The sequence below is a fragment of the Protopterus annectens genome, chromosome 4.part0 (genome assembly GCF_019279795.1).
Source record: "Protopterus annectens isolate FY-2018-M chromosome 4.part0, PAN1.0, whole genome shotgun sequence".
In the NCBI taxonomy this organism is placed as follows: Eukaryota; Metazoa; Chordata; order Ceratodontiformes; family Protopteridae; genus Protopterus; species Protopterus annectens.
This window is the reverse complement of record NC_056733.1, coordinates 1490410049-1490422536: the sequence shown is the minus strand read 5'-3', so window position 1 is coordinate 1490422536 and position 12488 is coordinate 1490410049. Positions and strand designations below refer to the sequence as shown.

The 12488-nt window shown below is 43.2% G+C and overlaps 1 protein-coding gene across 2 annotated transcripts in view; it reads right to left on the bottom strand.

Moving 5' to 3' along the window:
- Positions 1-363: 363 nt before the first annotated feature.
- Positions 364-12488, bottom strand: part of SOX30 (SRY-box transcription factor 30) — a 1614116-nt gene continuing 1601991 nt past the window's right edge. For both annotated transcript variants that reach the window (XM_044069331.1, XM_044069330.1), the window contains one exon: positions 364-850. In XM_044069331.1, the coding sequence (XP_043925266.1) occupies positions 675-850 (176 nt within the window). In that variant the 3' untranslated portion in view covers positions 364-674. The remainder of the gene's footprint in view (positions 851-12488) is intronic.

Genomic DNA, 12488 nt, shown 5'->3' with positions numbered 1-12488 from the left:
TCACACAACAGTGAGGAAAGGGCAATTTCCCCAATCCCTGCTGCCCTGCGATGTTGCAAAGAAAACACCAGTAATGTTTGATCATCTAATTTTGATAACCTATACAGGCTCTTTTTTTTTTTTTTTTGACAAACTGCCTTTTCATTCAAAGGCTAATATCCCATGTGCCCGTTCATGTAGCTATTGTTCTAGCTGTCTCTATTTTTAATCAACAAAAGGGTGCATCGTCTCCAGTTCCATACTGCTAGTATCTTTTTTGTTTATATACGTATACATAGATATACAGGAATAAAGAGGAAGAGTGATAAATGTACATATATATTAATAAAATTACAAAACATTACCACAGTAAAGCATGCCACAAAATTTTAAATGTTCTTTATTTCAAACAATTTGTTGCTGCATTTCACATTTAATGCTTACAACAATTTTTAATATTTTGTTCTCCTGTTTTTGTTCATCAGCATTATGGCTCACAATGAGACACATCATCTAGATACCCTTAGCATTAGCAAACCCACAGTGAAGTTATTACATTCTGAACACAGGCATTCTCTGACTGAAAAGTTACCTTTTGGGAAATAAGCAAAACTGCAAAAATATATGCTTGGCTGAATTTTACTGAGTTTGTTATTTCAAGCAAGTTGCCATTGTGCTGTTATATTTAATAATGTTTACAAAGAGTGTAACACTGTGTTATCACTGAACTCCCTAAAAGAATAATCCCTGTTTAGGATTGAAATATATAGCTTTATGGTTTTGATAACAATCTTCTGGGCATGTGAAACAATTAGGTATTTGATAAGGAACATTTTCAGGGCCACAAGCGGGTCGGTTATACAGGAAGGCACTGCAGAAAAAAAGAAAACAGGAAATGAAAATCATATATGTTTTAGCATGCCTTAACTATAGCATTTATTTCTTATAAATACTTGATAGACAAGTCTGCTCAGATACACAGAGCCTTTCTATAAGCAAAATAAAGTATAAATAGCATCAACAGGTCTCCATGAGTTCTGTAAATTTAAAATATTAAATACAAAGCTGAGATTAATTATGAAGGTGTAATAATGTAACGTCAATGTTATTTTTAAGCAGTTATTCTTAACAAATTGTCAGCATTAAAGACATGCAAACTGCAATTTCACATATAAAATTAATCAAATAATGTTACTGTAATTTCATGTATAAAATTAATCAAATAATGGTAATGAAAAGCTGGCTCATTTCATCCTGCAAAAAAATAAATCATATTAGTTATAAATTATTTTAAAAGGATGAGTTAATAATAATAATAAGCAATTTAACAAGTCTTTCAGTTGAGGAAAATCAAAGACTATTACTGTGGTGATATTTGCGGTGGTGCATCACAGCAAGTACTGAAGCATACTGAAGTACTGCAAACAGTAGAATGACTTGGGGCTCAAAATACAGTTTAACATGAATCTCAAGGGAAGAAATAAAAAAAATTCTGAGTTGCTTCCTAAGATTCTGCAGAACTTTGCTGGGGAGCTAATGTCTGGCCTGAAATACAGTCCACATATGCATCATGAGAGGAGAGGTCTAGCACAGGTCTTCAAATCTTTTTCTCTCTCTGGACCAGAAAATTCCTTGAATAAAATCCTTTGCCCATCTGGTCTGCAGGAACTGGGTCTATGACTCCATGAGATAATGATTCCAGAAGAGGAAGAAACAGGGAAAATTAAATTATAGGGCAAGCAGGGATCCCTTGGAAAGGAGGGAGAAAATAAAATCCTTTGCCTCTCTAGTCTGCAAAAACTTTCCCCTTTCATCAAACATTTTAAGCACCTCAATTACAAAAGGGCCAAACAGAAGTTACTTGTCCAGGGGAGAATTTAAAATTCAGTTTTAATATCTTCATGAAGATTTTGAGACCGTTACCAAGCAAATCTTCTTGGGGCTGACCCAGGAGCAGCAGCTCCAGAGACAGTATTTGCAGCATCATAAGAACACTTTAAGGCATGTTTAAGTACATGCAAAGCAGACAAAGGCATTGAAATAAATATTCACCTCAGAAAAGGGAATTCTCAATAGATGGGAGTAATAACTTTAACATGAGTCTGTCAGTATAAAATTATGAATGTTAAAGTGGCAGAAGAGTACACTTTCTTCCTAAATATGTCAAAAGATTTCACATTCTTGTCAGAGGGAATGGGGTTAGCATTAGCAATTTGTCTAGCAGAAGCATTTTTGGATAGGGAAATCACTGCAGGGTTATCAAATAAATATTTTTGGGTCTAACGTACCCCAGTGTAAAGTACAATTTTGTAAGTTGAACTTACCATAGCAGCAGATGTTCAAATGATGCTGCAGTAGCCTTACCTATACAGGTTACATCTTGCAAAGGGTAAAACAGCTGGACAGCTTCTAAAGTTTCAGGGCACCTTCAACACACCCAAACTCTCAAGCAACTTGAGCTGAACTGACTAAAAGATGAGTGTGGGTGCATAACCCTTCACAACTTTCCTGTCAGCAGACAAAGGGAGGCTGAGCTCTGAAAGGACAAGGCTACGAATAACAAAAAATGAAATGTCCACACCTTGGCATAAAAAAATGCCCCAAGAATAATGGGGATGGAGGGAGTGGCGACTACAGTAGTGATCACTGGAACATCTACTGTTATGGTAAGTTCAACTTACGAAACTGTACTATGTTCTTCAGAATGATCACTGCTCCAGTAGCCTTAGCTATATGGGTAGATTACCATAGCTAACTATATTTGGCAGGTGGCAGGAAAAGGGTCCAGGAGCTCCTGGAGAATGGTCCTAGCAAAGCATGATCTGGACCTAGAGAAGGAATCCAGCTTATAGTGCTTTGTAAAAGTATGTATAGAGGACCAAGTAGCAGCTACTAGAATACATCTAGAATCCAAACCTTTCCAAAAAGCCATAGAAGAAGCCAAGGTCATTGTACAGTGGGCCTTGAACTTGCCTGGAACAGATTTGTCATGGTGAGTATACAAAGAAGTTATGTACTTACCATAATGTTCCATCTGTGTTGCTACTTCTCATTTGCTCTTCAACCTAAGGGTTTCAGATCCAAGCATCGGATTCGACTCGGCCGCATACCAAAGCTGAAGGATCCAACATCGGAGCTCCTCCCCTATCCATGATGCTCCTCTTCTCCAAATCCCTCAGATCGAGTATACTGCAGCATATTACATCACATAATCATGAAACAAGTAAAGCATAAGAAAATAGGCAGAATTAAAGGAATTAGCCAAGAGGGGATATGTCAGGAACTCAAAGGAGAACAGAAGTATCTGTCCGAAAAATTTATGTACGTCCTTCAAAAGGCAGGGGGATGGCGGGAGGGAAGGCTGAAGAGCAAATGAAAGGTAACAACACAGATGGAATGTTATGGTAGGTATATAACTTCTTTACCTGGCGTTGTTGCCTTCATTTGCTCTTCAACCTATAGGCCAGAGTTCCCAGCTACTGAAATAAGTTGGAAGGGCCTCAAGGAAAGATATTTTGGTGCAAAGCAGAATCAAAGGAAGCCGTGTTCCTAGAAATAATGTCCAGTTTATAATGGGAAATAAAAGTATGATGATTTTGACCAAGTGGAAGCTGCACAAATTTCATCAATGGGAAGTTTCAACCAGAAGGCTGAAGTAGTAGTAACAAATCTAGCAGAATGGCCCTTAATTTGCTAGTTAAGGAAATGCCCTTAGAGGAATAAGCAAATTTGATAGTTATCCAGTGAGCTAGGGTAACCTTGGAAACTGGTTTACCCAACCTGGACTTGGAAAAGGATGTGAAGAGTTGGTCAGATTTACTGAAGATTTTCGTTCTAAACAGAAATGGAGTTGTCTATGTATATAGTTTCATAGTTTAGTACTAGGCTATCTGCCCTGGGGCATTTGTAAGCCTAGCCATAGTGAAGTGGCTTTTGCCACCCCATGAAATGGTACAAAAATGTACAGAATAAATTTAGAATAATGTGCCTCTGTCTAGTAGTGACACAATGAAGGTCCCCTTATGTAATAGAGTTAGTTTACTGTGCCCCTGTCTAGCAGTGACACAGATGTGACCCCTGGGGTAAACTTACAATCTCCCATCCACCCATCAAGATTTCTCTTGAAGAGAGTCAGTGAGGGGCTCTGCCTAATAGAAACTGGGATCCTGTTCCAAAGCATGGGAAGCCTCTGGGTTATGAATCTATCCCTCCAGCATGTCCTATTCATACTTGTGCCAAGGTTTAAGTCTTTAGCTCTCGTGGTCCTGATGGATTTGGATTTTTTGAGGTGGAGCATGTCCATCAGATCCTGATTTGACATGGCCTTGTACGTCAGGCAGAGATCACCTCTGAGTAGGCGGTATGCTACTGAATAGAGCTGAAGTTTCTTTAGTCTGGCAGAATAAGACATATGTTGGAGACCCTTGATCCTCTTGGTGAGGTACTTTTGTGGTATCTCCAGCTGTTGCAAATGCCGGGTGAGGTACATACCAAATGGGGCATTGTACTCAATCATGGGTCTGATGAGGGAGGAATATAGGGGTACAATGACATCCTTTGATCTGGATGTGAATCCCTTCATGATGAGGTGTGCAAGGTAGAATGTTTTTCTAACCACTTTGGCAACATGGTTGTCAAATGAGAGGTCGCTGTCGACTTGGGTCCCTAGGTCTCTGATTACTTTTTCCGTACTCAGTGGGTTGCTGACTATGTGATAATTTGTGGGTACTTTGTTTTTCCCAAAGGGGATGACTATACATTTTTTGGCATTTAGTTTAAGGCCGTGACTCCGGCACTAGTTGTCCGTTTCTGTGAGGCCTTTTTGTAGGATGTATGTGTCCGCTGGTGTATCGACTATGGCGCCTAGTTTGCAGTCATCTGCGAACTTTGTCGGCCACAACCCTCCCATGTTTGCTTTAACATCTGAGAAATAAATGCCGAACAAGAGGGGTCCCAGGACAGATCCCTGTGGGACTCCACTTGTGACTGGCTTTGAGTCTGACATTGCTCCAGCGATTTTAACTTTATGGGTTCTGTCCTTTAGCCAGTTTGCAACCCATCTAGTGACATAAGGGTTTACACGCTTAAGCTGTTGAGCTTATCTATGATGCCTGAGTGGGGTATTGTGTCGAAGGACTTAGCCAAGTCCAGGTAGGCTATATGGACTGCTTTGCCCTCATCAATGGCTCTAGTGACTGTTTTGAAAAAATCAACCAGGTTCAAAAGGCAGGATCTGCCCTTTGCAAAGCTGAACTGGGTGGGGTCAAGTGTCTGTAGGTCCCCTATGTCTCTGTTTATGAGTTCCATAATGATTCTTTCCATAGCTTTGCAGACCAGGCTGGTTAAGGTTATGGGGCGGCAGTTCCCAGGGTCTGTAGAGGTACCCCCTTTGTGGAGTGGGACCACTGTTGCCGTACGCCAGTGTTCAGGTACATATCCTGAAGTAAGGCTAAGGTTAAATAGCATTTTTATGTGCGGGTTTAGCTCCTCTTGGAGTTCACGTAGCACGCAACCCGGGATACCGTCATGTCCCATTGATGCTGTGTTTTTAGCTTTGTTTAGGGTGGTTCTCACTTGGACATCTGAGATGACAGGGAGATTACATTCAGCTGGGATAAGTATTTCTTCTTTTGGGGGTGGGGGAGGGGAGAAATTTGCACTGAACCTGTCAGCCAGAATGTTGGCAATATCTGTGGGTTCAGTGTATTTTTTGTTGTTGTGAACTAACTCTGAGCATATCTGTAGCGTTCCGTCCAGGTTTCTAACATAGCTGAAGAAGGCTTTGTGGTTATCTTTAGTGTCCTTAGCGATTTTTCTCTCAAAGTTGGCCTTGGATGTTTTTATGAGAGAACGTAGTTTTCTGCTAATGTTGACCAGAGATGTCTTCCCTTTATGGGATTTTGCTCTGACGTGCAGTAGCTTCCTTCTTTTGTTGTACAATTTGTTAATGGCTGAGGTCCACCAGACAGGACGCTTGCCTTTGGTGGAGAGGGACTTGGATTTATTTGGGATTGCATGATCCATGCATTCTTGGAGATGTCCATAGAAAGCATTTGTGAAGGATTCGGCATTGTGGGATGTGGTATCCACTGGCACAGTGGGCTTAAAGGATACCATCTCAGTCTTAAGAAGAGTGAAGTCTGCTTTTGAGAAGTTTTTCACTGTGGTCTTTTGTGCTGGGGGTGGAGGTGGGATATGTATATCCAGGGTGATTAGTTTGTGGTCAGATCTCACTAGTGAGGGGTATACTTCTGGTGTGGAGCATTTTGTCCCCATGATGATCAGGTCTACTATATTATCTCCCCTAGTGGGAGAGATGACTAGTTGTTCCAGTGCATTTGAATTTATGAATTCCAGGAACCTTTGGGCTAGGGTATTAGGGCTAGAATAATGTACCCAATCTATGTTTGGGTAGTTGAAGTCTCCAACATACGAAGCAGGTACTCTCCCTTGTTTTGAAAATTTGGGAAGAAAACAGGAAGATTGACGACTTGGTTTCAGCTTGCCTTGGAAGCGACCTTGGACAAAAATAAGAAGTCATGTACTCACCATAACGTTCCATGTTTGTTGTCCATCCCGTCTTCATCATTCTTTGCGGGTAGGGTACGGAACTGAGAATCGGTTCCAACTCAGCCTTATTCAAAAGCTCGAGAGCTTCCACCGGCTCGTGGCTATACCCTATCCCATGATGCTCTGGGAAGATTACCCAGATCTTGTTTGCAAACAAAACATAATCATTATCTCTAAACAAGCCAACATATCCAGACAAAACTAAGAAGAGACTCAGAGACTTTATAATCAATTTCTCAGGAAAAAACAACCACCCAATCCTCCAGGAGTGAAGGTGGGGAAAGAGGGTGGGATGCAAGAATGAAGGCGAGATGGACAACAAACATCGAACATTATGATGAGTAGATAACTTCTTAAAGTTATGTTTCCTATCTCACCTTCATTCTTTCCTTGTTGGGACAGCATCCCTAGCACCTTCTTTCTTGGGTGGCTCAGGGGACAATACTCTTCAGAAAAGTGGACCCAAAAGAGCCCCTGTTCCTGGAGGCTAAATCAACTTTGCAACGAGTGATAAAAGTATGAGGCCTTATACATGTTGCTGCTGCACAAATGGAATCCATAGGTAGCCTCGCCTGGAAGGCAGATGAAGTTGCAATAGCCCTTGTGGAATGGCCTTTCACTTTCCCTGGGAGTTCTCTGTTCTGGGAATTGTATGTATAGGTGATACAGTCTGTGAGCCATTTAGAAAGTGTGACCTGTGAAACTGGGAACCCTTTCTTTTTGTCTGAAAAGGACACAACCAGTTGGTCTGACTTTCTGAAATCTTTTGTTCTATGAATGTAGAAATGCAGTTGTCTATGCATGTCCAACTGGTGTAATTTATATTCTGCCTGGTTGCCACTGTTTGGGGGGAAAAAAATGGTAGGTCAATGGATTGATTCAAGTTGGCCTCAGAGCACACTTTTGGTAGGAAGGAAAGGTTAGTCCATAAGGAAACTCTATCTTTGTGAAACGTTATGTATGGAGGATGTATAGACAAAGCTTGAAGTTCAGACACTCGCCTAGCAGACGTAATGGCCATCAACAGTGCTGTCTTCCATGACAAAAACTTTATGTCACATGATGATGCAGGTTCGAACGAGGGTAGAATCAATAGAGATAGAACAAAATTTAGGTCCGATGGCGTTGGAGGCTCTTTCACTGGAGGCCAAAGTAGGAATGTACCCTTTAAGAATGCTTTGCAAAGCCTGTGTGATATGATTTTAAATCCCATTTCCCCAATATGATAGTTTCATATAGCAGCTAACTGAACTCGAATTATACCTGCTGCTGCACCCTCATTAAAAAGTTTTGCCAGAAACACTGATGTGATAGGGGCAGTAAAGGGATCAATGTTGTTTTTGGAAGACCAGCTGGAAAATCCATTTGCTAGAGTATAATTTCCTGGTTGGTGCCTTATGAGTGAAAATCAATATATGTCTAACTGCCGGGGAGATATCAGGGAGCCTGGCTATTTGTGGAAGTGGAGCAGCCAAGCTGTCAGTTTTAGGGTTTGTATCGATGGGTGGAATGTCCCTGACGAATGAGTCAGAAGGTCTGGAAATGGGTCCAGAATCCAAAATTCCTCCTGGAGATGGGGCCACAGAAAAGGGAACCAAATCTGATGAGGCCAATATGGTGCAATGAGTATCACTGTGCTTCTCAACGTGTTGCCTTTCTGAAGGACTTTCAGTATCAAGGGAAAAGATGGAAAAGAGTAAAGGAGTCCCGGGGGCCAATTGTGTACAAGCGCATCCCTTGGTGACTGCCCCAGAGGGAGAATCAGGGCAAAGCAGCTGCTGCATTTGGCATTCATGGACATGCCGAAGAGTTCGCAGCAAGGCTGGCCCCACTGACGGAAGATCTCTTCCGCAACTTCTTGTTTTAGGAATTACTCGTGGTACATCAGAATAGCTCTGCTGAGTTTGTCCGCTATCATGTTGGATTTCCACGGGATGTGCTTTGCTGTCAGAAAGCGTTGGAAGAGACTGCCCACTGCCATACCCTCTGTGCCTCCTCACATAGGAGGTAGGATTTGGTTCCTCCTTGTTTATTTATGTACCACACTATTGACATGTTGTCTGTCTGAATTGCAATTGTTCCTATTGGAAGAGAGTCATGGAATGCTTGCAACGCGAAAAGCACCACTCTCATCTCTAGAACATTGATATGCAAGTGGTTTTCGTGTTCCTGCCAAATACCTTGGGCAGTCTTTCCCAGATAATGCCCCCCCCCCCCCATCTGAGAAGCGTCTGTGGTTACCGTGGCTACTAGTTGGGGGAAGACAAACAGTCGGCATATGATCAACTGAGTTGAGTGAAACCATAAGCGCAGGTCCTTTTTGCAGGATTCTGTTATGATGATCTTGTGAGACAAGGGTAGATCCTGCATGGACCACTGGGAAAAATGCAGCCATTGAAGAAGTCTCATATGTAGACGAGCTAGAAGTACCAAAATTATTGCAGCTGTCATGGTGTCCAGAACCTTCAAAACAGTGTTTGCCTGTACTTTCCGTTTGGATAAAAGGTTCTTGATTTGAAGATGCAAAGTCTGAATCCTCTCTGGGGGAAGTTTGGCCAACATTCTTCTTGTGTCTAAATCTGCATCTATGAATATGAGATGCTGTGATGGCAACAAGGCAGATTTTTCAAAGTTTACTGTAATGCCTATCTGAGAACACAGATGAATGGCTTTGTCCCTTGCTTCCGTTCGTAGTTGTTTTGTGGTGGTGGTTAGGGGCCAGTCATCAAGGTATGGAAACACCCAGAATCCTAGATGCCTCAAGTGTGCCATAACCACTGCCATGCATTTGGTGAACACTCTGGGGGCTGCAGTGAGACCAAAGGACAGGCATCGAAACTGGTAATGACTGGCTTCCAGCTGAAAGTGCAAATGTCTCCTGGATTGCCTGTCCATTTTTATGTGGTATTATACATCCTGGTGATCTATCGAGCACATCCAATCGTCTTTACCCAGAAAGGGGAATATCATCTGCAGTGTCACCATCTGGAACTTTGATTTCTTGACAGACTTCTTTAGTCTGCTGAGATCCAGAATGGGGCTCCAGTCCCCTGTTTTCTTTGGAACTAAAAAGAACCTTGAGTAAGTTCCGGATCCAATTTGGTCTGTGGGGACATTTTGGATGACTCTTTTTTTTCTAGCAACTTTTGTACTTCTAGAGTTGCATAATCCCTTTGACTGGGTGGAACATCTAGGACTGCTTGTTTGTCTAATGGGGGAAGAGGAAAAGGGTATGAATTAACCTTTGGATATGATCGTTTGTACCCATTTGTCTTTTGTAATTTTTAGCCAGGTGTTTGGGTACAACGACAAGTGACCCCCGACTGCCTCCAGAGACGGATAGATGGGCCTCCTCTCAGGAGCGCTGAAAGAGTTTTCCAAGAAAGCAGTCCCTGTCACCCTGGTTTTGCGGACCCCCTCTGCCACGAGGTCAGCATCTTCCATTGCTACTTCCCCCTCTGCCCCTAGGGGAAGAATCATCACGTGCATCCGGGAAGGGTCTTTGAGATTTATGGAACCACACCCCCTTCTGACCTTTGGGATAAGGTCTAGAGGGGGAGAGAGAAACAGACTCCCACAGCAAACAGAGTCTTTCCCTCCTGTTCACACCTGATTAATGTCTCTTTAACTTTGGGCCCAAACAAAGATAAGCCATCGAAGGGGGCATTAATAAAGGAAGACTTGAACGGTTCTGCAAAGTCGCATAAGTGCATCCAGGAATGTCTCCTTAAGGAAATTCCTGTACCCGCTGCCCTGCTCACTCCATCAGCCGCATAAGAAATCAGTCATATGGAGGAGTTTATCATGGAGTTTAAGGTACAGAGCTGGGAGGAAACCTTATCCAAAACCCCTGCAGCTACAGTACCTTGAAGGGTATCTCCTAGCTCCTTTAGGAGATTCCTCTGTATTCTAGTGAAATGGGTCAGATAGTTCAGCGATCGAAGAGTAAATGCCACTGAAGAAAACCTACACTTTCCATACCTGTACATCGTTCAAGACTCTTTGGTGGATGAACAGATGAGGAAGTCTCTGACAATTCCTTCTTTGTGGCCGCCTCGACCACCATAGCATCTACCGGGACACCTTTGCTCAGGAACTCCTTTTCCATAGGCGCTGTGATGAACTTATTTGGCCTCCTAGAAACAGGGTCCACTGAATCCGGAGAGCCTCACGAATTTCGACTCATTACATTCATTAACTGGTCAAAAGGCGGAGACACCCAAGAGGTGGAAGGGCGAGAACCAAAAGCTTCCAGGTGCACCAACTCATCCTCAGAATGGTTGGTGGGCTTTCAGCAACCTCTCTGCTTAAGGATCTCCAGGATGTCTGCAAAGGAGACCTCTTCAGTGGATGACCGTGGGGACACTTCTGACACATCGAGGTCCGTGTCTGAGGTGACAGACTCCTCTGGAGAGTCCAGGTGCTTCCTCTTGCACAATCTCTTCCGAGGGACCTCCTCGGTGGGGTATCTGTAGAGATTTAGGAAATTATAGCTTTGCCCGCTGTGGCCTCCTGGGGCTTAGGATCTCTGTGCTTGGGTGGGAGCAATGGGGATGAGACTGACACTGGTGCTTTTGGGGAAGAGTACTTGGACCAGACAGCGGAGCAGTCTGAGGTGACAGCACTCTCTCCATCAGCTCAAAAGCCCCCTCACTCAGCTCCGAGGAGATCCCCAGCTGCGAAGAACCAGAAGATTGAACCTGCTGATGTAGAAGCCGAGCTCAACCACACCAAGGCCCAGAGAGGTAGAACTGGATCATACAGCTGTCTGATCTGACTCTCCGCCCCAGACCTGACAGGAGAACGTTGTCTCCTAGACTCCTCAAATTCCGATGGAACCGAGGAAGTCGGCGCAGTTGTCGAAATCAACGATCCTGTAGGAGGTCTCGGTCCCGATGGTTACACTCCTATTGGGTCCAAGTGCTCCTGCTCTGAAGACCCGGATCGGGTCGGAGGAGGAACCAAATCAGGGGAAGTGGCCGTTGTCAGCTCCTGTTCCTTTTGGGTTGGAGTTGACAGAATTTTAGCTAGCGCCGGTGTCCATAGGAATCTCATCAGCACCTGCTCCACATCATCATCCAATAAGCTTCTGGAGAATCGGAAAGACAACGTACGAGATCTCACCGTTTGCAGAAGTGGAAACCTCAGTTTAGGAGATATCGGCTCCAATACAGGGGACTGGCTCTGAAACTGGAACTATATCGGCTCCGAAACCACAACTGGTGGCAAAGAGGGAGATTTTCCTGAATCAAGAGCCCTTGGTTCCGAGACAGAATCTTTAACCATTATTTTAGGCGGCTCTAAGGATGAAGCCAAAGGCAAAGTCCTTTGCCCCAACTTTTCTGACCTGAAGAATGGGATTTTTCTGTAGGTTTAGTGTTCTGAGTCCCTTCTAAAGCCTCTGTAAAGGGGGTTTTTAATAGGCCTCTCACAATAAACTTGTTCTTATGCTCCATTAAAACCTCGGAGCTAAAGGCATGACAAAATGTACAGGACTCTTGCAAATGAAGGGCACCCAAACAGTAAATGCAACTGGTATGGCCACATTGTCAGAAACATCTTTTGGCTACACTTGTCACGTTTTTTTGAAACCCGAGGGTTTCGACTACTTGGGATCTCTAGACATGTTTCTAAACGCACACACAAAACCAGAATTTAAGACAACCAGAAAAAACTCGACTAGACTTTTTTTTTCTTTTTTAAAGTAAACTTTAAAAAAACAAGCAAGCAAAGGGGAAGGAGAAGTTCTCCAACTTGAACGAACTACTCCTACTAAATAGATGACAACAACATTAATAAGGGAAAAAAAGGGAAAAACGGCCCCAGGGAGCCCTCTACCTTAAATGAGCTACCTTAGGAGGGAGAGTAACCAAGCTCTCTAAATTAAACGAGCTTGGAAGCCGGTATAGGGAAAGTTCAACAATAACGGGGCTAGAGAA